The sequence below is a fragment of the Piliocolobus tephrosceles genome, chromosome 16 (genome assembly GCF_002776525.5).
Source record: "Piliocolobus tephrosceles isolate RC106 chromosome 16, ASM277652v3, whole genome shotgun sequence".
Lineage (NCBI taxonomy): Eukaryota > Metazoa > Chordata > Mammalia > Primates > Cercopithecidae > Piliocolobus > Piliocolobus tephrosceles.
This window is the reverse complement of record NC_045449.1, coordinates 47,921,714-47,945,026: the sequence shown is the minus strand read 5'-3', so window position 1 is coordinate 47,945,026 and position 23,313 is coordinate 47,921,714. Positions and strand designations below refer to the sequence as shown.

The window sequence follows — 23,313 nt, the reverse complement described above, 5'->3', positions numbered from 1 at the left end:
GGACTACAGGTGTGCCCCATCACACCCAGCTAATTTTTGTATTTTTTGTAGAGATGGAGGTTCCCTATGTTGCCCAGGCTGGTCTCTTACTCCTGGCCTCAACTGACCCTCCCTCCTTTGCCTCTTATAGTATTGGGATTACAGGTGTGAGCCACAGTGCCCAGGCAGTCTGAGCTCTTACCCCCCATCTCCTCAGGGACAAAAATGAGTGACGTGTTGATACAGAAGGTACTTCTGAACCAGGACCTCTGAAACTGTGCTTTCCAAAAAATCCCCTTGGAAGTGCTTCCAAAGGTAGATGCTGATTCAGCAGGCTTGGGATTGGGCCCAAGAATCTGAATTTCTAATGGGCTCCCAGTGATGCTGATGTTGCGGCCCAGGGGCGCTCTTTGAACAGCAGGATCTAGAACGCGTGTCTGTTGGCCTTGTAAGGCCTCATGGTTTGTGTGCCCTGCGATCGAAGGGCAGGGACTAGGATGTCCCCCTCCCCGCAGTAATCCCGTCCATGCCTCCTGGGTTGGCCCCAGCTGCCTCAGCACCATCCTGACCAGCCTGGCCGGCCAAGTCTCTCTAGCAGCCCTGCAGGGCATCCTTGGTTGCTTGCCCCAGCATTTCCTCCTGCCAGTTGGCTGGCAGGTGATGGGCTGACTGTGACAGCTTAGCCAGAGTTCCCGTCCAGAAATGTCTTGAGCTCAGCCAAGGTAAAAGCTGCCCCGCTGTCAGAAATGAAGTGCCTGTCGGGCCTCCAGGCATGACTAATTGAGGCGGAAGAAATACTGTAACTGCTGACATTTCAGATGGAGCTGGGGGTTGCTTTGAGGAGGCAGCCTCCACAATCAAGCCCTTTCCTGGAAAGGTCCAACCAAATCAGTGTAATAGCTCCCAGTTCTCAAATACCTCCTGTGGGCCAGGCACTGGGCTAAGAGCTTCGTGTTGATATGTTTTGTCTAATCCTTTCAAGAACCCTGCAAGAGGCTGGGCACGGCGGCTCACGCCTGTGATCCCAGCACTTTGGGAGGCTGAGGCAGGTGGAACACCTAAGGTCAGGAGTTTGAGACCAGCCTGGCCAACATGGTGAAACCCCGTCTCTACTAAAAATACAAAAATTAGCTGGTGTGGTGGCACACATCTGTAATCCTAGCTACTTGGGAGGCTGAGGCAGGAGAATCACCTGAACCCAGGAGATAGAGGTTGCAGTGAGCTGAGATGGGGCTGTTGCACTTCAGCCTGGGCAACAGGAGTGAAACTCCGTCTCAAAAAAAAAAAAAGGAACCTTGCAAGAAAGGTCACTGATGAGGGAACTGACCCTCAGAGAAGAGAGGAATCCTGGACACCAACCATTACATAATGGAGCCCATTTTGGAACTTGGGTCTGTCTTACTCCACAGACCATATGCTTGATCCTAGAGCATGGTTTTCGAATTGTGCTCCATGGAACCCCAAGCACTTCATGGGCTGCTGTGGGAGGGAGGGTGGTGGAAAAAGAAGTAGCACAGCAGGCTGGGCTCCAGCCTCCTCTGTCCTTCTCCCAACGTGGCTTTACTTTGATGTGATTGATGTATTGAGCTTCTATGAAAGATTTCTTGGAAGAAATGATTTCAGGACCAAAAATGTTTGAAATCCATATCACACTGCCTCCCAAAACAAATGTGGATTATTGATCAGGGTTTCTTGCACACATTTCAAGGAAACATCATTCCCTTTGGTGGACTTGCCAAGTGGCATAGCTCACGTAACCCTCTCTGAGCTCCTTTGAAATGTCAGGTCATCCCGGTCAGAGCTTCTGCAACGGGCTGTGAATTGTGTGAACTCCTTGGGAAGGAAGATTCACTGCCAGGCAAGGTCTCCGCATTCTTTTTAAGAGGCACATCCATATGGATTATAGTGACAATACCCTGGGATAGAGTGGCCTGGAGAGACCCCTTAGGGCCTTGTATTAATTAGGATATAGGTTCAGCTGTTGTAACAGATGCCAAAGTGACAAGGCCCTTAGCTATGAGAGAAACCTATTCTTCTCTCACATGTAATAGTGTGAGCATAAGTAAGCAAATGTTGATGTGTCTCCGTGGTGTTGGGGGCCTAGGTTCCTGCTATCTTGCACCTCTGCCTTCTAAAACATGTGCTTTCCATTTTGTAGCTCGAGACAGCTGTTTCAGCTCCCGCCATCACATCTGCATCCCAGCCAGGCAGAGGGAGGGCACCCCAGTTTTTTTTTGAGACAGAGCCTTGCTGTATCACCCAGGCTGGAGTGCAGTGGCGCAATCTTGGCTCACTGCAACCTCCACCTCCTGGATTCAAGTGATTTTCCTGCCTCAGCCTCCAGAGTAGCTGGGATTACAGGTGTGCATCACCACGCCCAGCTAACTTCTAAATATTTTTAGTAGAGACAGGGTTTCAACATGTTGGCGGAGCTGGTCTCAAACTCCTGACCTCAAGCGATCTGCCCACCTCAGCCTCCCAAAGTGCTAGAATTTCAGGCGTGAGCCACCACACCCAGTCCCCATTCTTTTTTTTTTTTTTTTTTTTTTTTTTGAGACAGAGTCTTGCTCTGTCAACCAGGCTGGAGTGCAGTGGCATGATCTCGGCTCACTACAACCTCCACCTCCCAGGTTCAAGTGATTCTCCTGTGTCAGCCTCCTGAGCAGCTGGGATTATAGGTGACACCACCACACATGGATAATTTTTTTTTTTTCTTTTTTTTTTGAGACGGAGTCTCGCTCTGTCGCCCAGGCTGGGGTGCAGTGGCCGGATCTCAGCTCACTGCAAGCTCCGCCTCCCAGGTTCACGCCATTCTCCTGCCTCAGCCTCCCGAGTGGCTGGGACTACAGGCGCCTGCCACCTCGCCCGGCTAGTTTTTTATATTTTTTAGTAGAGATGGGGTTTCACCTTGTTAGCCAGGATGGTCTCGATCTCCTGACCTCGTGATCCACCCGTCTCAGCCTCCCAAAGTGCTGGGATTACAGGCTTGAGCCACCGCGCCCGGCCCATGGATAATTTTTGTATTTTTAGTAGAGATTGGGTTTCGCCGTGTTGGCCAGGCTGGTCTCGAACTCCTGACCTCAAGTGATCTGCTGGCCTCAGCCTCCCAAAGGCGTGAGCCTCCAGATCCGGTCACCCATTCTTATTAAGGGCAATCTTTCTGCTCATCTTCCATTGACAGACATAGTCATATAGCCATACCTAGCCATAAGGAGGGCTGAGAAATATGGTTTAACTGTGTGTGTGCTCGTGTGCCTAGCTATAACTGGGAGCCTTTGCGACTCAAGGAAGGAGAGAATGGTTATTGGGAGGCATTTATCAGTCTTTGCCATGAGTGGGGTTCCTCCATCAAAACTGCCCATGTGGGTGGCAGCGTGGTAAGGGGTCTATGGTGGCAGTTGGGAAGTGTCCCCAAAGTTGGTGAATTCCAAGCCATGGGACTCTTTGTCCCAATGGCCAGCCAAGAAGTTAGCTGTGCTTGACTTTAGAGAAGAAGAATCATGGTGGTGTTGGCGGAGAAATCAAACTCTAAAATATTTCAAAGAGGTTTATTCTGAGCCTCTATGAGTGATCACAGCCTGGAGAAAACACAAACCCAAGAAGCCTTGAGTAAGTGATCCTGAGACAAGTGACAACTCTGCTTTATACATTTTAGGGAAGCAGAAATTACCGGCAAAGTCATAAATTAATATATGGAGTTTATATGTTGGTTTGGCCCAAAAAAGGTGAGCTATCTTGAAGTGAGAGCTCACAGGTCATTGGTGGGTTCAGAGATTCTTTAATTTGCAGTTGGTTAAAGCAGTAAGGCTTTGTTCAAAAACCTGGAGTCAGTAGAGGCCAAGTGCAGTGGCTCATGCCTGTAATCCCAGCAGTTTGGGAGGCTGATGTGAGGATCGCTTGAGCCCAGGAGTTTGAGACCAGACTGGGCAACAGGGTGAAACCTTGACTTTACAAAAAATTTAAAAATTAGTTGGGTGTTTGGCCAGGTGCAGTGGCTCATGCCTGTAATCCCAACCCTGTCTCTACTAAAAATATAAAATCATACAAAATTAGCCGGGCGTGATGGCGCATGCCTGTAATCCCAGATACTTGGGAGGCTGAGGCAGGAGAATCACTTGAACCCAGGAGGTGGAGGTTGCAGTGAGCCGAGATCACACTATTGCACTCCACCCGGGGCAACAGGAGCAAAACTCTGACTCAAAAAAAAAAAAAAAAAAAAAAAATTAGCTGGGTGTCATGGAATACGCCTGTGATCCCAGCTACTCAAAAGGCTGAGGTGGAAGGATCACTTGAGCCCTGGAGGTCGAGGACTGAGGCTGCAGTGAGCCATGATTAGGCAATAGAGTGAGACCCTGTCTCAAAAAAAAAAAAAATCTAAAATAAATAAACATAGAAAACTTGGATTCAGTGGAAAAGAATGTTTAAGATAAAGAAGTTTGCTAATCATCATGTGATCTGCCAATCATATCACACCATGTGTCATATGATCTTCAGGAGTCACATCCTCTCATGCCTTACCTGATATGTCACATGATATGTCAGAGCAAGACTCAATATGCTGGGTCAGGCCAGGCACGGGGGCTCACACCTGTAATCCCAGCACTTTGGGAGGCCGAGGTGGGTGAATCACCTGAGGTTGGTTTCTACTAAAAATACAAAATTTAGCTGGGCGTGGTGGTGGGCACCTGTAATCCCAGCTACTTGGGAGGCTGAGGCAAGAGAGTCACTTGAACCTGGGAGGCGGAGGTTGCCGTGAGCCAAGATGGTGCCATTGCGCTCCAGCTTGGGTTACATGAGAGAAACTCCGTCTCAAAAAACAAAACAACAAAACAAAAAAGTGCCAGGTCAGAGTGGCCTGCAGGGGTGCGTGATTTAACCCATGCCTGTCATGGCCGTAGATCCTGTTTATAATTTGATATCATATTGCCACTGAGTCCATTCCGTCTGTCTTCTGATCTCTATTTTAACTTTAATACTGGTCAATTGTGTCTGAACTGCAAAAGGGAGGGGTTACAATGAGGTGTGTCTGACTTCCCCTCCCATTATGGCTGGGAACTCAGCTTTTTTTTTTGAGACAGGGTCTCACTCTGTCGCCCAGGCTGGGGTGCAGTGGCGCGATCTTGGCTCACTGCAGCCTCAACTTTCCAGGCTCAAACGATTCTCCTGCCTCAGACTCTGCATAGCTGGGACTACAGGTGCACGCCATCACCCCTGGCCAGTTTTTGTAATTTTTGTAGAGATGGTGGTTTCAACATGTTGCCCAGGTTGGTCTCGAACTTGTGAGCTCAAGTGATCCACTCACCGGGTCTTCCAAAGTACCAGCATTACAGGCCTGAGCCTCCACGCCCGATCTAATTTAATTTTTTAATTGACAAATAATTGTACATATTCATGGGGTACATAGTGATGTTTCAATACATATAACATACAGTGATCAGATCACGGTAATTAGCATATTCATAATCTTAAACATATATCCTTGCTTTGTGGTGGGCTCATTCAGATTCTTTTTTTTTTTTTTTAAGCCATCTTTTATTTTATTATTTATTTATGAGATGGAGTCTTGCTTTGTCACCCAGGCTGAAGCACAGCGGCGCGATCTTTGCTCACTGCAAGCTCTACCTCCTGGGTTCACACCATTCTCCTGCCTTAGCCTCTCAAATGGCTGGGACTACAGGCGCCTGCCACCACGCCCGGCTAATTTTTTTTTCTGTGTTTTCAGTAGAGACGGGGTTTCACCGTGTTAGCCAGGATGGTCTCGATCTTCTGACCTCGTGATCCGCCCGCCTCAGCCTCCCAAAGTGCTGGGATTACAGGCGTGAGCCACCGCGCCCGGCTCAGATTCTTGCTGTCTGTGTCAATTAAGGACTGCCTGGGCTCACCCTGGAGGTTTTTCCTCTGATCACCTCATAAGCAAGGCTATTCTATTTAAGGTTCTTTTGGTTCTGAGGAGCTATTTGAGCTGTCCTACACAGAAGGATTATCGCGAGGGTGCAGAAGACGATCACGGGAGACCCAAGGTCTGGACATGAAGGCAGCCAGACCTCAAGGAAGCTGGAAAACTGTTGGGAACCAGGTCCCCTCCCCCAGTTCTTGCCTCCTTTTCATTAATGCATCATATGTTTATTGAAGCCAGATGTATATAAGGTCTGCCTTTTCCTTTCTGTGGATCAGAAGTCTTCTGCAGACAGCTCAAGATGGTTTCAGTTCTTTTTTTTCTTTTTTTCTCACAGACCCTGTTCATCTTGAATGGTTTCAGTTCCTAAGTCTCCATGATCTTTCAACTCAGCTCTCCTGCCGCCAGCTTTTCAGTTTCCCAATTTCACCCTGTGTGTAGGGGGGTGGATGTGATCTGATTGGCTCAGACTGCACAAGCTGTAGATTGTAGGCTTCCAAGAGATGAGCTACTTTTGAATCATGTGACTACCTATGTCCAATCAGTCTGAGGAAACACAGGGTCATGTGGGAGACTGTGATGGGTGTAGTCAACTCAGCAGGGCCTATGGGTGGGGGGCAGACATCCTTGGGATGGGGATGGAGCATCCTAAAACTGTACAAGGTTTTTATGTACAATGTCTGGTACAAGGATATTGTTTAAAATATAATGCCATGCCTGAAATTTTAGTTAGCAGGGCTCCATACAACATTGATGTTTCAGGAGCATCAGAAATTGTAGACTAGGAGGGTATGGTGTCTCATGTTTGTAATCCCAGCATTTTGGGAGGCCAAGGTGGGTGGATCACCTGAGGTCAGGAGTTCAAGACCAGCCTGGCCAACATGGTAAAACCCCTGTCTCTATTAAAAACACAAAATTAGCTGGGCGTGGTGGCGTGCACCTGTAATCCCAGAGACTCTGGAGGGTGAGGCAGGAGGATCATTTGATCCCAGGAGGCAGAGGTTGCAGTAGCCGAGATCTCACCATTGCACTCCAGCCTGGGCGACAAGAACAAAACTCCATCTCAAAAAAGAAGAAAAGAAAAGAAAGAAAAGAAGAAATGAAAAGAAAGAGAGAGACTGAGAGGAAAGAAGGAAGGAAGGAAGGAAGGAAGGAAGGAAGGAAGGAAGGAAGGAAGGAAGGAAGGAAGGAAGGAAGGAAGAAGGAAGGAATTAAGGAATTCTAGATTAAATGGACTGGTTCTAGTATACCCGGGGTAGGTGGCAATAGCTTTAATTGCATCACTGATGCTCAGCTTTGAGGAACCTGGGTAAACTCTGGCCTCATAAAGAACTGGATGGAGACAAACAATACAGTGGAGCAGCCGTGCCCCAGCTGAAGGCTCTTCTTTTTCATTCTCCAAGGCCTGAGTGGTTGGCAGAATTGTTGCACCTCCCTGGAAATGTGGACAGATTGGAGGATGCTGGCCAATCAAACCCTTTACTCAGCTCTGCTTCCAGAAAGTAAAAGGCATGTCTCTTGGTTTTGTTTGTTTTGTGACAATGTCTTGCTCTGTCGTCCAGGCTGGAATGCAGTGGCACGATCATGGCTTACTGCAGCTTTGATCTCCTGGGATCAGGTGATCCTCCTGCCCCAGCCTCACAAGTAGCTGGGACTACAGGTGCATGCCACCATGCCCAGCTAATTTTTGCATTTTTTCCGTAGACTTGGGGGATGTCACTGTGTTGCCCAAGCTGGTCTTGAACTCCTGGATTCAAGCGATGTTTCTGCCTCCGCCTCCCTAAGTGCTTCTTGTCCTTTGAGAGTACTGGTTCATTGGCTGGATTCAGGTGGCAAGTGGACATTGTGGTTGACTTTTCAACATATATTTTACCTTACAGCCTTGCACATAGGAATGGGATCTTGGGTTCCTCCATAACCCTACCCCCCAGCTGGTGTTTAGTCTAAGTGGAAGCTGTTTAGCATCTAGGGCTCCCTAGTCCAGAGGTGGCAGGGGACCCAGGTTGGCCCTGCCATCTTGAAGCACAAGTGTCATTCAGTGGTCGGGGAGATGTGTGCTGTGCCTGTCTTGCTTCCATGAGCCAGGGCTAGTTGCCACCGTCAGCCATCCCGTCGCTACAAGGTGCCTAGCCTTACAATGAAGCCCACACTGAAAGTGGCAGAGAAGAAAGACTCAAAGAGCTTAGTCTTGGTCATTGAGCCACATTCCCCATCAACCTTGATGTTAGGCCTTTGCTCACCCAACTTCCATTCCCCATTTCTAGCGGAGCCATGATCCCCAGTTCCTGGCGGAAGTAGACTGGTTTACACCAATCTGGCACGCCCTGGCCCCTGTAATAGTCGGGGGCCGCATCAGACTGAAGGGAAGATCTTGCATTCCACTCTTGGTGCGAGGTTTCTCCTTTTGAACCCGACAAGGAAGCCCTCTTCGGACCAGGAGGCAGTTCACTTAGGACAACGCCCTGATGACACAAGGATCATCCATGTTCCACGCCTGCTGCCCTGCTGCCTCCCTGCGGCTCTCGGATGCGTGGTCTAACACAAGTCCTTCGTGTTGAACCTGGGTTCGACCTGGGTTTCTCTTTCTTGCCCCCGAAGGTATCTCCCGTGTTGGCTTCACTTCCTCAGAGAAGAAATTGAGGAATCCAGAGACACCTTCCTGTGTCCAGGAAGTCCCAGGTTTGGGAATGCTGTCTATGGGCTTGGATTCCCAGAGGAGGCAGCTGGTTCCTCCACAAGTGGCTTTTGTGTCACCTGCCATTGGAGATGGGGGAGGACGCTGTCCTTGTCAGAGCCACACTGTACATTCTCAGCACAGTCTTGACACCACTGGCTGCAGAATCCTTGTTATTCAGCTCATTTGGCAGGCAGATGCTGAATACCCACCAGACACCGAGTGCCAGGCCCTGCGCTAGGGAGGTTCTGGGGGCGAGATGAACGCACCACCGTCCCTGAGCTCCAACCTCCAGACCGTAGTCCTTCTGATTGAGATTTTAACCAATGACTGGTAGGTGGCCTAAGTCACCTTCCCGGAGGGCTGTTGCTTTAAGATCTCAGAGACAGTGGATAGAGGAAAGGTCACCGTCTTTGAGTGGAACTGACCTGGTTTCATACAGTTACATTATTTCTTTTTATGTTTTGTTTGGTGAGACAGGGTGATCTGCCCTGTCTCAGCCTCCCAAAGTGCTGGGCTTATAGGCATGAGCCACCACGCCTGGCCTAGTTACATGATTTCTAGTCTCAGTTTCCCTACTGAGGAAATGGGACTAATATTAGTGTTCAACTCCTAGGGTTGCCCTGCAGTAACAAATACAAAATGCCCAGCACTCTCCCATCACCACTCAGCAAATGCCAGCTTCCCTTCTCCTTCCTCCCATGCTCCCAAATGCTCCCCTGCAGGCTTTGTGCTTGGCTCTGCCCAGGAGTGATCCCACTAAGTCACCCCCTCCCTCCAGGGTGCATTTTGGCCTCACCCATCACTCTGTGGCCGCTCTCAGCCAGAGCTGAGTAGATATGGCTCCTGGCTTCACTGTCCTGGAGTAATAAAAGTCAGGCGTGCCAGGAGGGCAGTCTGTTGGGCCTGTTTGGGACCTGTGGCAGATTCTGCATGGCATTGCCCTTGAGCCAGTCCTTCCCGTGGCAGGCCAGCTGTACTTGGCACTTCTGAGGCCTGAAGCAGAGCTTGGCCTCACCCTCGCTGGCCTGAGTAGGGCATCGTTAGGCTTCGAGGCTCTAGCCCTCCCTGGGATCTGCTGACTCATTGGAGAGAATCAACTTAGGAGTTAGAGGCAGCAGCTCCTTTCATTTCTGACTCTCCTTGAGTCAGAATAGATGAAAGCTTCATGTCAGTTAAGAGGTGCCATTGCAGGGATCACTGGGAACTCCAAGAATGAGTCCAAGGATCATGGACGTGTCAGAGCTGAGGCACGTGACACAGGGCCTGGCTTCTCTGTAGAGCAGCACTAGTTTGGATCAGACCGCTTGTTTTTGCTTTGAAGCAGAGAACTTGGAGCAACGGGCCAGGAAGAGGCATTCCCAGGAATCTCACCCTTTGCAGTCTTAGCTGAGGCGGCAAGAGACACGCCAGCATCTGTTTGGGCTTCACAACTGCAGAGTGTGGCTTCTGTCCCGGGCACTCATTTCAGATGCCTGGAGGTTTGGGGAAAGCTCTCACTGTTCGGGGCCCAGGAAGTAGGCTGATTAAAACCAGACCTTTCTCCCAGCCTCAAAGCAACTGTCTTAAACACTGGCCTGCTCAGGTTCCCAGTGGAAGCTGTATTCAGTTGACTCTGAGACTTACCTGAGAGCACCTGTTTAGCATCTGCAGCTGTCCTGCTTTGTTTCATAAAATGACCCTATCCTGGGCTTCAGAATATGTAGTGGTACCCGTGAAACAGGCAGCTATACTTCGTGGTCATTCTTTGCTCAACAAATCCTCCACTGAACACGTACTCTGTGCTTAAAAATGATAGATAAAGGCTGACCTTACTTTTGAGGTCTTATGATCTTACAGGAAAGGCAGACATGAAGATGTGTATAAAATCCAAGTAAATTGTCACAAGTGTGCAAAACACAGGAGAAAGAAGCACAGGGTGTGATGGGAATGCAACAGCGAATCAGAGAAGCTTTCTCGAAGAAGTGACTCCTGAGCTGAGGCTGGATGGGTGAGGAAGGGTCAGCTCCTGAACAGGGAAGGGGAAGAAATTTTGAGGCACAGGCAGCACCAAGGTCCTGAGGCAGACAACTGCGTGGTGATTCCCAGAACAAGAAAGCAGGGGAGAGAAGGAAGTGTTGAGTCAGGGCCAGACCACCACACCTGGGGAAGGATTTGTGTTTCCGTGTAACAGAGAGCTAAATCCAGGGATTTAAGGAGCAGCCCTCCAGCATGTCATCATGGACCGAGGCTCCATCTAGTTCTCCACTTCAACATCCTTAGGGTGTGGCTGTTGTCCTTATACTCACAAGATGGCTGCTGGAACTCCAGCCATCATGTCTGCATTCCAGGCAGGAAGAAGAAGGGCAAAGATAAGAGGGACAAGCAGTCAAATTTGACCTCTTTCAAAAGGCTCCACTAGAACCTTCAGCTGACATCACGAGCCAGCCTGTGTCACATGGTAATCCTTGACATCCCGGGAATGAGGTTTATTAGATGGCTACATTGCTGGTTGCTACAGAATCAATTTTTGTTTTGAGACAGAATCTCACTGTGTCATTTAGGCTGAGTGCAGTGGCCCAATCACAGCTCCCCGCAGCCTCGACTTCCTGGGCTCAAGGGATCCTCCTGCCTCAGCCTCCTGAGTTGCTGTGAATATAGGCATGCACAGCCATGCCCAGTTAATTGTTTTATTTTATTGTACTTTTTGTGGAGACAGGGTCTCACTATGTTGCCCAGGCTGGTCTTGAACTTCTGACCTCAAGTGATCCTCCAGCCTTGGCCTCTGGAAGTGCTGGGATTATGGGCATGAACCACTTTGCTCAATCCAAAATCAATGTTCTGTTAGTAAAGAAGAGAAGGGAATGGCGGAAGGGGTGTGACCTTTGTTCTGAGTGCAACTGGGAAGCCACGGAATGGCCTAAGCAAGGGGATGACGTGGAACAGGGAAAACAACTTCAGGTTGTCCCAACTGGGCCACGGTAACACACATCTGTGGCACGGATATTCGTTTCCTAGGGCTGCCAGAACAAATTACCACAATTTTGGTAGCTGAAAACAACAGGAATTTATTCACTTGAAGTTCTGGAGGCCAGAAGTCCGAAATCAAGGTGTCAGCAGGGCCACGCTGCCTCTCAAGGCCCCGGGAAAGGATCTTTGCTTGTCTTGTCCTAGCTTCTGGATCTCCTGGAAATCCTTGGTGTGCTTGGTTTGTAAACAGCGTCACTCCAATCTCTGCCTTCACTGCGACAGGGATCCTCCCTATATCTCCTCTGTGTCTCTGTATCCACATTTCCCTCTTTGTTTACAAAAAGACACCGGTCATTGGATTTAGGGCCCACCCTAATCCGGTCTGCCTTCATCTTGACTCGATTCATCTGTAAAGACTATTTCCAAATAAGGTCACATTCATAGGTACCAGAGGTGCACACTTGAACATACCGTTTTGGGTAACACAGTTGAAACCCACTACAGCATGCAAAAGGATGGAAGGGCTATCTGGTGCTGGCTGTGTTAAGGTGGGCCACTCGTTTTCCCCTCACCAACAGATCATAAGATAGCCCAGGATTTAGGGAGGCAAGTTTATTTCCCCAATTTTAACACATTGCAAAGCACTGGTCCCCCCACCCCCACCTCCAGCAAACACTTCCTAAGCATGGAGGAAGTGAGGGACCTTGAGCCATATAGGCACAGAGGTGACTTTGCCCATCCCTGCCCATCAGGGGCTCGTAGTTCAGGGGCAAACAGACATTTAAATAATGGGCTGGGCTGGGCGTGGTGGCCCACACCTGTAATCCCAGTTACTCGGGAGGCTGAGGCATAAGAATCACCTGAACCCGGGAGGCAGAGGTTGCAGTGAGCTGAGATTGCATCACTGCACTCCAGCCTGGGCAACAGAGTGAGAATCCATCTCAAATAAATAAATAATAATAAAAGATGGCTGAATAGCATCTAAACTTGGTTTCCTTTCTTCAGGCAAAATTTTATGCTAACTGATGTATTTTAATATAAACCACTTTTTTGTTTGAATTCAGGGGAAGAGGGCGAGTTGTAGCTATGGCCGTGGCAGGTGGTGCCAGGAGAACCATAACCAGCTGCAGAGTTGGGGTCCTGCAGACTATCAGATGTACAGTGTTGGGCAGGGCCCCTTATAATTTTTTTGCTTGGAAGTGGAATAAAAACTGCTCACCAGTGAATCCAGGAAGCAGGCTGGGAGGCGGCCATCGGACTCTTCCTTTGTGCAGTTCTCTCTGCACAGATTGCTATGCACGGAGCTTTGTTTTTTTGATGGGTGTTTTTTTTTTTTTAAATGGAGATAGGGGTCTCCAGCAGAGATGGGTGGAGATAGGAGAGACAGAAACCAAGGAAAAAGATGAAGCCTTTGGTCTCCTGGAGGGTGGGGAAAGGGGCAGAAATAGAGGGAGCTGCTTTCCCGAGGGAGGCCAAGAGCTCTGGGCAGGAGCAGTGGCTTCAGTGCCTGTGGGCAGAGCTGGAGAGCAGTGCATCCCCCTTTGGGTACCCTCCCGAGACTCCAGGACTGGTGGCTGTGGCAGCAATGGGAAGCAGCATCCTTGGCCCTCACCCCAGAGGCCGTGGCATCAGGGCATACCCCTACCAGGTGGCTTTATGAGTAAAACCAGAAATCCAACAAGAGTGGCCCCATGTGACTCTTGCAAATAGTACACGAGTCACCTCTTGAGGACCCCCTGAAATAAGGGATGGTGGAGGCCACTTCCATGGGGTGGAGGTCATTGGGGAGGTAGGGGTGGAAGACCGATAAGAAGGCAGGGTTTGGCCAGGCGCGGTGGCTCATACCTGTAATCCCAGCACTTTGGGAGGCTGAGGTGGGTGGATCACCTGAGGTCAGGAGTTCGAGACCAGCCTGGCCAACATGGTAAAACCCCGTCTCCACTAAAAATACAAAAATTAGCCGGGCATGGTGGCGTGTGCCTGTCATCCCAGCTACTTGGGAGGCTGAGGCATGAGAATCTCTTGAACTCAGGAGGTGGAGGTTGCAGTGAGCCGAGGTAATGCCATTGCACTCCAGCTTGGGCGACAGAACGAGACTCTGTCTCAAAAATAAAAGAAGGCAGAGTTTAAGCTGAGCGTTGAATGACCAGGAATCTGCCAAAGGGAGAAGGCAAGGGCAGCCATTCCGGACAGGAGGACCAGCGTGGGCAATGGCACGAGGGACCACTGATAGCTTGAGGCCGTCAGGGGAGTCTGGTCTGCAGGGGTGGGGTGCACAAGGATGCAAGAGGTGCTGAGAGGAGAAAGAAGGAGCTAGAGAGAGGCTGGAGCTGGCTCATGGTGGGATCTTGCACGCCAGCCTAAGAGCTTTGGTTTTTGTCTCGAGGACAGTGTCTTGAGGGAGCCCTGGATAGCCAGTGAACAGAGAGGTGTTTTGATTGGTTTGACTGCCCCGCTGAGGATGGGTGGAGGCATGGGCTGTCTGGAGGCAGGAAGGGAGGGCTGTGGCAGAGGGAATAGCCCCCAACACCAACCAACCGTGCTTTATCTGCTCCTCTTGCCCCGGCCTGCCCCAACCCCAGGTCCCCAGCGTGTGTCACTTGTCGTTAAGAGCAGAGTGCCTTCTGGCAGGTGAGGATTGCAGGAACCCCCTGTCCCCACTCATGCTGGGCCCAGGGCAAGGGCCGGCTGGGCAGCTGGCAGCCTGGCAGGGAGAATGTCGTTTGCTCTGCTGTGTCTGCCACCGCCACCACTGGGCAGCCTGATGAATGACCCAGGGCTCCTCACCGGTCCGCAGCCCTATCTCTGTGGCGGTGGCTGCCGAGGGAACCTGCCTGCCCTGCCCGCCTTCCTCCTGCGGCTGGCGCTCTTGGGCTGGCTCTAGGAAGTGCTTCCACATCGCCCCTCTCTGGCTCTTAAGTCTTTTCGCCAACCATTTCTCTGGCCTCCTTTAAACCCTGGCCCAAGTGCTCCTCTGCAGGAGAGCTTTGCAGAATGAACCCCCAGCCCACAGCGTTCTGGCTTCTTTATTTTATCTCCACCAGGCACACAGCAAAGGCTCAGAGGTATGCCTGGAAGGAATCCTTGCTGCTTCTCTCCCCTTCCCACTCCCCTGGTGATGCTGTGTGGGCTCTGGGTTCTGTATCAGCTCTGCTTGAGGGTCTGTGTCTGCTCCTCTGTTCATACAAGTCCCATTCCAGACTGGCAACTCCCCAGGATCAAGAGGCAGCCTCCTCCTTTAGACTGGTGCCTTCTAAGATCCAGATTTTTCTCTTTTTTTTGAGACAGAGTCTCACTCTGTCGCCCAGGCTGGACTGCAGTGGTGCGATCTCGGCTCACTGCAAGCTCCGCCTTCCGGGTTCAAGTGATTCTTATGCTTCAGCCTCCCGAGTAGCTGGGATTACAGGCATGTGCCACCAGGCCAGGCTAATGTTTGTATATTTAGTAAAGACAAGGTTTCACCGTGTTGGCCAAGCTGGTCTCGAACTCCTGACCTCCAGTGATCCGCCCGTCTTGGCCTTCCAAAGTGCTGGGATTACAGGCGTGAGTCACCATGTCCAGCTCAGATTTTTCTTTTCCATTAAATAGGGTATTCTTCCAGGGCAGGGACTATGAGTCTCCCTTGGCCTGGGAGTTCCCTGAAAACAAGGGCCCGGTTTGGGGCCATCCTGTCTGTTCCTCCCTCATGCCCCAAGCCAAGCTCAGCCTTGGTCATGGTCTGAAGGGATTCAGGGGCTGCCAGCCTCCTGGCTTGTCTGGGAACAGGAGGGTTGAGCATGAGTGCAGCAGGTGTGGATTTGGCTGTGGCCAGGCCTGTTGGGGCATCGCTAGGGGCCAGCTAGTGAGCTGTCTGGGGCCAAGGGGGAAGCCAGGGGGTCCTAGGCCAAAACCAGCCCTCGGGCCACAGGTCCAGCGCCCTGGGAGGGTGGTGACTTCCGGTACCCAGAAGTCTGAGTGGGGAAGGGCAGAGAGTGATTCCTGGAATGCTGACTACTCACACCTCCTGTGCGCTTTATCTTTGGTGCTGGCAGGAGGACAACCACAGTTATTATGTGTCCCGTCTCTATGGCCCCAGTGAGCCCCGCAGCCGGGAACTGTGGGTAGATGTGGCCGCGGCCAACCGGAGCCAAGTGAAGATCCACACGATACTCTCCAACACCCACCGGCAGGCTTCGGTGAGTGCCCCAGTCCCCAGCCGTGCTTCCCTGGGCTGGGAGGCTGGGGGCCAACCCACCCTGCCTGGTCAGTGGGCATGGCTGTGGCCCGAGGTCTGTGACCTAGGAGGTACCTTCCAGGGATTCCCATGGGACTTTGCCAGAGTTGGGGTGCCCAGTAGTGGCCCTGGGCATGCCTGCTCCCCACTCTGTCCAAACAAGCACGAGGCAGTGTGGGTGCCCAGGGCATGCTGACTTTCTCCCATCCCCTGCAGAGAGTGGTCTTGTCCTTTGAGTTCGCTTTCTACGGGCATCTTCTGCGGCAGATCACCATAGCAACTGGAGGTAAGGCCACATCGTGGGGCCCCGGGGAGGGTTTGGAGACCTCAACCCGAACTCAGGGGCCCTCCCAGGGGTGGCAAACTGGAGACAGGGTTGTGTAGATGAAATGGAGGAATGCACATTCGGTTCTAACAGGAGCCTGATTCTCAGGAGCGGGGGTCAGTGGATGTCAGAGCATCCCCCTTGCATCAACTGACCTGCTCATGTGCGTGCGTGTGTGTGTCTCCTTGGGCCAGCATGAGTCAGTGTGGACAGCCCTGTGACCCGGAGTCACTGACTAAGAGGGAGAGGGAGACCCCTCTGAGAGCTTGGGCTCCTGGGGCCAGGCTCCCTATTGATAGGAGGCTTCTGTCTTTAATCCCTGCACTTCAGTTCCACATCCCACTTCCCCAGGGATGAGAAAAGCTGCGAGTCCCCTCCTCTTCCTGCCCCCTCACCCTATAGTCTGTGTCCCACTGAAGGAATAGGGAGGACCTTCTCCTGTCTAGGGCCCTTCGGCTCCATACACATCAGACCCAGAGCCCGCCAGATGGGGATGGGCGACAGAGATCTCAGGCTCACTTCCAGCTCCGCCTGCGCTGCCCTTCTTGCCCTTGGGGAAAAGGCTCCCAAAGCGACCCCTCTGGGCCATTTCTGGTGACTCCTCTGCACATCTCCCACCCTAGGCTTCATCTTCATGGGGGATGTGATCCATCGGATGCTCACAGCTACTCAGTATGTGGCGCCCCTGATGGCCAACTTCAACCCTGGCTACTCCGACAACTCCACAGTTGTGTACTTTGACAACGGTGAGACCGGATCTCAGAATTTAAGTCACCCAGCTCCAGGGATCCCTTGTCCAGCCCTCTAGAGGAGCACAGGGTCTAGAGAGGGCAAGAGTCCCGCAGTCCCACAGCCAGGCGGCCACCTACCTTTCTCTGCTCAGTTTCCTCACCTGTCAGATGGGGACAAAAATGCCTGCCACCCAGAAGAATCTGATGAGATAACAAAACGACAGTGCTTGGCTCTTAGTCGAGGTAAAATAAATGTTAGGGGCCTTTGTTGTTTCTTACTTTCACCAGGATGTTCCTTGAACCCCATCTGAACCCAGAAGAACAGACATTCCTCCTTCTTTTATCTCAAGGAGTCAGAATAGACTCCCAGGAAGGAAAGGGAAAGAGATGATCAAGTACAGTATCTGGGGCTGAAGCGGGATCTTCTGGCTTCTCTGCTGCTTGGAAGCCAGGCTGCTTTAGTGAGCTGCCCAGCTCCCGCCTCCTTAAATTTGCAAACTTCCCCATCATCCCAACCTGTGGCCATCACCCTCCGGCTGGCATTTCTGTAGGGCCCTGCTCCTTGCATGATCTCCTGTCCAGCCGGGTCTCTGTTCTTCTCCCTAGGGACAGTCTTTGTGGTTCAGTGGGACCATGTCTATCTCCAAGGCTGGGAAGACAGGGGCAGTTTCACCTTCCAGGCAGCTCTGCACCGTGACGGCCGCATTGTCTTCGGCTATAAAGAGGTGAGTAGGCCCAGTTGCAGAGATAGCTGGGTCTTGGAGCCTTTCTTCATTCAGTAAATATTTAGAGAATTCACGATGTGCCAGGCATGGGACTTGCTGCTGGGAATACAGCAGTTAACAAGATGGTTGCGGGTCCTACCCTTTTGGAGCTGTAAGTCTGGTTGTGGAGATGGACAATAATTACAGGGACAAATGTAGAATCACCACTGTGACAAGTAGAGGTGCCTGGTGCTAGCTGAGCCTTTCACACACCTCTTAACCTTGACAGAGGCCAGGGGAGGCTTTGCTGAGGAAAAGAGTTGAAATCTGAAGGATAAATATGAGTTCAGGAAGCAAAGAGGAGAATGAAGTATGTTCCAGGAGAGAAAACAGCACATGCAAAGGTCCTGAGGCAGGACAGGGCATGGCTGGCACAAAGCACTGAAAGAAGGCAGCATGGGCCAGGCACGGTGGCTCATGCCCGTAATCCCAGCACTTTGGGAGGCTGAGGCGGGTGGATCATCTGAGCTCAGGAGTTCAAGACCAGCCTGGCCAACATGATGAAACCCCATCTGTACTAAAATTAAAAAAATTTAGCCAGGCGTGGTGGCAGGCATCTGTAATCTCAGCTACTCAGGAGGCTGAGGCAGGAGAATCGCTTGAACCCAGGAGTTGGAGGTTGCAGTGAGCCGAGATTGTGCCACTGCACTCCAGCCTGGGCAACAGAGTGAGACTCTGTCTCAAAAAAAAAAAAAAAAAAAAAAAGAAGGCAGCATGGTGAGCCAGTGTGGTGGCTCATTACTATAATCCCAGTGCTTTGGGAGACTGAGGTGGGAGGATTGGTTTAACCCAGAAATTCAAGACCAGCCTGGGGAACATAGCGAGACACCCACCTCTATTTAAAAAAAAAAAAAATAGCCGGGTGCGTTGACTCACACCTGTAATCCCAGCACTTTGGGAGCCCGAGGCTGGCGGATCAGGAGATCGAGACCATGCTGGTTAACATGGTGAAACTCCATCTCTACTAAAAATACAAAAAATTAGCCAGCCGTGGTGGCAGGTGCCTGTAGTCCCAGCTGCTCAGGAGGCTGAGGCAGGAGAATGACTTGAACCCGGGAGGCGGAGCTTGCAGTGAGTTGTGATCGTGCCACTGCTCTCCAGCCTGGACGAAAGAGCGAGACCCCAACTCAAAAAAAAAAAAAAAAAAAAACAGAAGAAGGCAGCATGGCTGGAAGGGAGTGAGGGGCAGGGGACAGGGCAAGGGAACCACAGATTTGCCCTTGAGAAAGGTCACTCTGGCTTTAGAGTGGAGAACAGGTTGTTGGGGGCTTAGAGGGAATACTGGGAAGTAATTTAGGAGAAAGGTGACAGCAGTTTAGAGTAGGATGGGGGGAAATGGAAAGAAATGGACAGATTTGAGAGCCACTTAGCAGGTTAAGCAACAGAATTTGCAGGTGCATTAGATGGGTAAGGGAAGAAATGAAAGAAAGGGAAGGGAAAAGGGTGAGTCCCAGGTTTTTGGCCTGCACAGAGTGCCATTCACCGAGACCAAGGAAAGAAGAAAATGTGCTTGGAGGGGGTGTGGAGAGGACTTGGAATTTGGGTGGGGTCCAACTGGGTTCCCATTGTTTTGGAGTCCTCCAGGAGGTGGTGCCATCCAGAAAGATGGGTCTGGAGCTCACAGGGGAGGGCTGGGTGGGCCCCAGAGCGTTTGGGAGGTGGACGGACCCTCTTCTCCCTGCCGCAGATCCCTATGTCTGTCCCGGAAATCAGCTCCTCCCAGCATCCTGTCAAAACCGGCCTATCGGACGCCTTCATGATTCTCAATCCATCCCCGGATGTGCCAGGTGAGTCTCCAGGGACCCCGCAGAGGCCTTGATGGGGGTAGGACTCCGTTCAGACTGAACCTGAGCTGCTGGGGGGATGGCAGTGGCAGGGAGTAGACAAGGGGCAGACAGCTGACAGGGAAACCAAGGAGGTAAAGAGGCCTAGTGACTTCCAGCTTTCTTTTGTTATAGCAGAGGGACCATCTTCTCCAGCAAAATCTCCAATGGGAGGCACTGCTCTGGTGGTTGAGGGGAAAGGGAGCCACAGCCCTTCCACTCAGCCCCTGTTCCATGTAGAAAACCTCCAAAGATGCCCTAGTAGAGACTGGCCTTCCCACTCCAGGTGATAAAAGGAGCATCATAGGATGCCAGGAGACAGGAATCCAGCCTCGGCCACGCCGTGACCTCCCTGTCCTTCAGCAAACCACATCATCTTTCTAGCCTCAGTCGCCTCATCTACAAAATGGGGGAGTAGCTGAAGGAGTGCTTCTCCCTCCCAGGCCATCTTCCAGTGCTGACATTTTTGGAGATCATAGGTCTTTCTCCCCTGCCCCTGCTGTCGACCCCCACTGCAAGCTTACAGGGGTCTTGGATTTGTACTCCTGGGGAGGTGGCAAGCATCCCATCCACTGCTGCTCCTTCTAGACCCTTGACTCAGAGACTTTTTTTTTTTTTTGAGGCGGAGTCTCACTCTGTCACCCAGGCTGGAGTGCAGTGGCGCAGTCTCGGCTCACTGCAAGCTCCACCTCGCGGGTTCACGCCATTCTCCTGCCTCAGCCTCCCGAGTAGCTGGGACTACAGGCGCCCGCCACCATTACGCCTGGCTAATTTTTTGTATTTTTAGTAGAGACGGGGTTTCACCGTGTTAGCCAGGATGGTCTCCATCTCCTGACCTCGTGATCCGCCCGCCTGGGCCTCCCAAAGTGCAGGGATTACAGGCGTGAGCCACCGCGCCCGGCCTGACTCAGAGACTTTTTAACCTGACCTCTTCTGCTGAGCCATATGCACAAGTTCTGCCATGTAGGACCCTGGGAGGTCTGGGGAGGAGCCTTTGTCTGCCCTTCCCACCCCACCTGGGCCTTGATGGGGCCTGGGGGCATTCTCAACTCCACTCTCGCCATGCCAGGCTGGATGGAAGGACACCCTTGGGAGCCACCAAGTCACCTTCCTGTAGAGGGGCAAGGTACCGCCGTTCTGTGAAATCAGGGCTTCCTGGGGGAGACATCGTTGCCTATTTCTGTTCAATTCCAGTACTCGTGTTCTGAGTTCCTACTTACACACTGGGCCACTATGTTCCAGGCGCAGTTGAGATACAGTGAAGAGGAAGGGCATCTGCCTTTGAGGCATTGTGCATCTGAGCACAGCCTTTTTTTTTTTTTTTTTTGAAACAAAGTCTTGCTCTATCATTCAGGATGAATGCAGTAGTGCAATTTCAATTCACTGCAGCCTCCACCTCCCAGGTTCAAGTTATCCTCCCACCTCAGCCTCCCAAGTAGCTGGGACCATAGGCACATGCCACCATGCTTGGCTAATTTTGTTATTTTTTGTAGAGACGGGGTCTTGATATGTTTCCCAGGCTTGTCTCAAACTCCTGAACTCACACAATCCTCCCATCTTGGCCTCCGAAAGTGCTGGGATTACAGACGTGAGCCACCCTGCCCAGCCAAGCCTCTGTCTTTAACAGAAATTTGAGGGTTGGGGAATAATGGGGCCTTCAATCTATTTTTTTTTTTTTAATCTGAAGGAAAGGACCAGGGCTTAGTTAAAAGTCTTTACCCAGTACCTTCTATATGCAAAGTTCAGCAGAGTGTTAGGGGCTCAGCTCTGGAACTGGAAGCCTGAGCTGGAGTCCACACTTTCCACAAGCATCTGACCTCTGGTGAGTCACTTAACCTCTCTGCGTTTATTTCTTTATCTGTAAAATGGGGATAAGAGTGATACTTTGCCCCTACAGCTGCTGCAAACACGCAGGCGATAGTGTATGTAAAGTGTTGGGCCCGATGTCTGGCACATCAGGTCTGTGAGTCCTGTATAAGAATATCTTACTGTGGTAAACTTTATAATTCAGTATTTTATAATCCAGCAGGACACCTGGTTCTGTAGCGAACAGTGCAGGACTCGGAGTCCTCATGCGGGTGTTGCAGGTCAGATGCTGCCACCACAGTGCTTTCATACTTTCATGCAGCTTTTGTGACCAGGGACAAAAAGTCGCATGCTGTAGTGGTGCAGAGTTTCCACCTTTACTCGTTTGCACATCCCTCTTTGAGATTTTTGCCATTTCCATGAATTACTATTCTATTTTTTGAGATGGAGTCTCGCTCTGTTGCCCAGGCAGTGCAGTGGCGCAATCTTGGCTCACTACAACCTTTGCCTCCTGGGTTCAAGTGATTCTCCTGCCTCAGCCTCCTGAGTAGCTGGGTTTACGGGCGCCTGCCACCATGCCTGGCTAATTTTTGTATTTTTAGTAAAGACAGGGTTTCACCACATTGTCCAGGCTGGTCTCGAACTCCTGACCTCAGGTGATCTGCTTGCCTCGGTCTCTCAAAGTGCTGTGATTACAGGAGTCAGCCACCATGCCCAGCCATGAATTACTATCCATTATTATTATTATTATTAGAGACAGCGTCTCAGGCTGGAGCGCAGTGTCCATCATGGTAGCTCACTGCAGCCTCGAACACTTGGGCTCAAGCCATCCTCCCACCTCAGCCTCCCAAGAAACTGGGGCCACAGGCACATGCCACCATGCCCAGCTACTCTTTAAATTTTGTTTGTAGAGATGGACAGGGTTTTTCTATGTTGCCTGGGGTGGTCTCAGACTCCTGAGCTCAAGCTAACCTCCCCTGCAAGCCTCCCAATGTGCTGGGATTTCTGGCCTGGGTCACTGCGCCCAGCCTATTTACTAATGCATTTCTTTATCTTCATTTATAAAATTATATTTTTTCATGAATGAATGTATCTAGTCTAAAATGCAAAAGATGTAAAAGGATGTACAGAGATTAGGTTTTTCACCTGCCCCTGAACTCTGTCTCTGTTTCCTGTCTCTCATTTCCCCTCCCTGGAGGCAAAGGGAGGGGAAACCAGGGTTCTGGGTTATCTCCAGAGCTGCAAGCCTTCAGGTAAGTGTGTGTGTGTGTGTGTGTGTGTGTGTGTGTGTGTGTGTGTATTTGATAGCATATGATGTCTGTGGTTCTGCACTTGAACAGAGTACATCCTGCCCGCCGTTCTGTCTCAGCACATAGTGAGCTGCTTCATTCTTCTCTTTAATGGCTGTGTGATAGTCCATTCCATGGATGGACTTTAATTTAACCTGCCCCCTGGGGGTAGACTTTCAGTTGTTTTTAATCTTGGGCTATAGCAAATAATACAGTAGGTACTTTCATGCCCCTGTGTATTTCCATACACTATATTCTCAGTAGTTCAATCATTAGGTCAAAGGGCAGGGGCATTTACAATTTTGACAGACTGTGATTGAAGTGTTAGCCGGCAGCCAGGTGCAGTGGCTCATACCTGTAATCTCGGTACTTTGGGAGGCTAAGGCAGGTGGATCTCCTGAGGTCAGGAATTTGAGACCAGCCTGCCAACATAATGAAACCCCATCTTTACTAAAAATACAAAAATTAGCTGGGTGTGGGCCGGGCGTGGTGGCTCACACATGTAATCCCAGCACTTTGGGAGGCTGAGGCGGGCAGATCACCAGGTCAGGAGATCGAGACCATCCTGGCTAACACGGTGAGACCCCATTTCTACTAAAAATAAAATATAAAAAATAAAAAAAATTAGCCAGGTGTGGTGGCGGGTGCCTGTAGTCCCATCTACTTGGGAAGCTGAGGCAGGAGAATGGCGTGAACCTGGGAGGTGGAGCTTGCAGTGAGCTGAGATTGCACCACTGCACTCCAGCCTGGGTGACAGAGCGAGACTCCGTCTCAAAAACCAAACAAACAAACAAAAAAATTAGCTGGGTGTGGTGACGGGCACCTATAATCCCAGTTACTCGGGAGGCTGAGGAGGAAAATCGC

The 23,313-nt window shown here is 51.0% G+C and overlaps 1 protein-coding gene across 4 annotated transcripts in view; it reads left to right on the top strand.

The window, feature by feature from the left end:
* PLXDC1 (plexin domain containing 1) overlaps window positions 1-23,313 on the top strand; it is an 86,463-nt gene that overhangs the window by 29,044 nt on the left and 34,106 nt on the right. For all 4 annotated transcript variants that reach the window (XM_023204285.1, XM_023204284.1, XM_023204282.1 and 1 more), the window contains exons 3-7: window positions 15,530-15,673; window positions 15,928-15,997; window positions 16,660-16,782; window positions 17,374-17,492; window positions 19,219-19,318. In XM_023204285.1, the coding sequence (XP_023060053.1) occupies window positions 15,530-15,673; window positions 15,928-15,997; window positions 16,660-16,782; window positions 17,374-17,492; window positions 19,219-19,318 (556 nt within the window). The remainder of the gene's footprint in view (window positions 1-15,529; window positions 15,674-15,927; window positions 15,998-16,659; window positions 16,783-17,373; window positions 17,493-19,218; window positions 19,319-23,313) is intronic.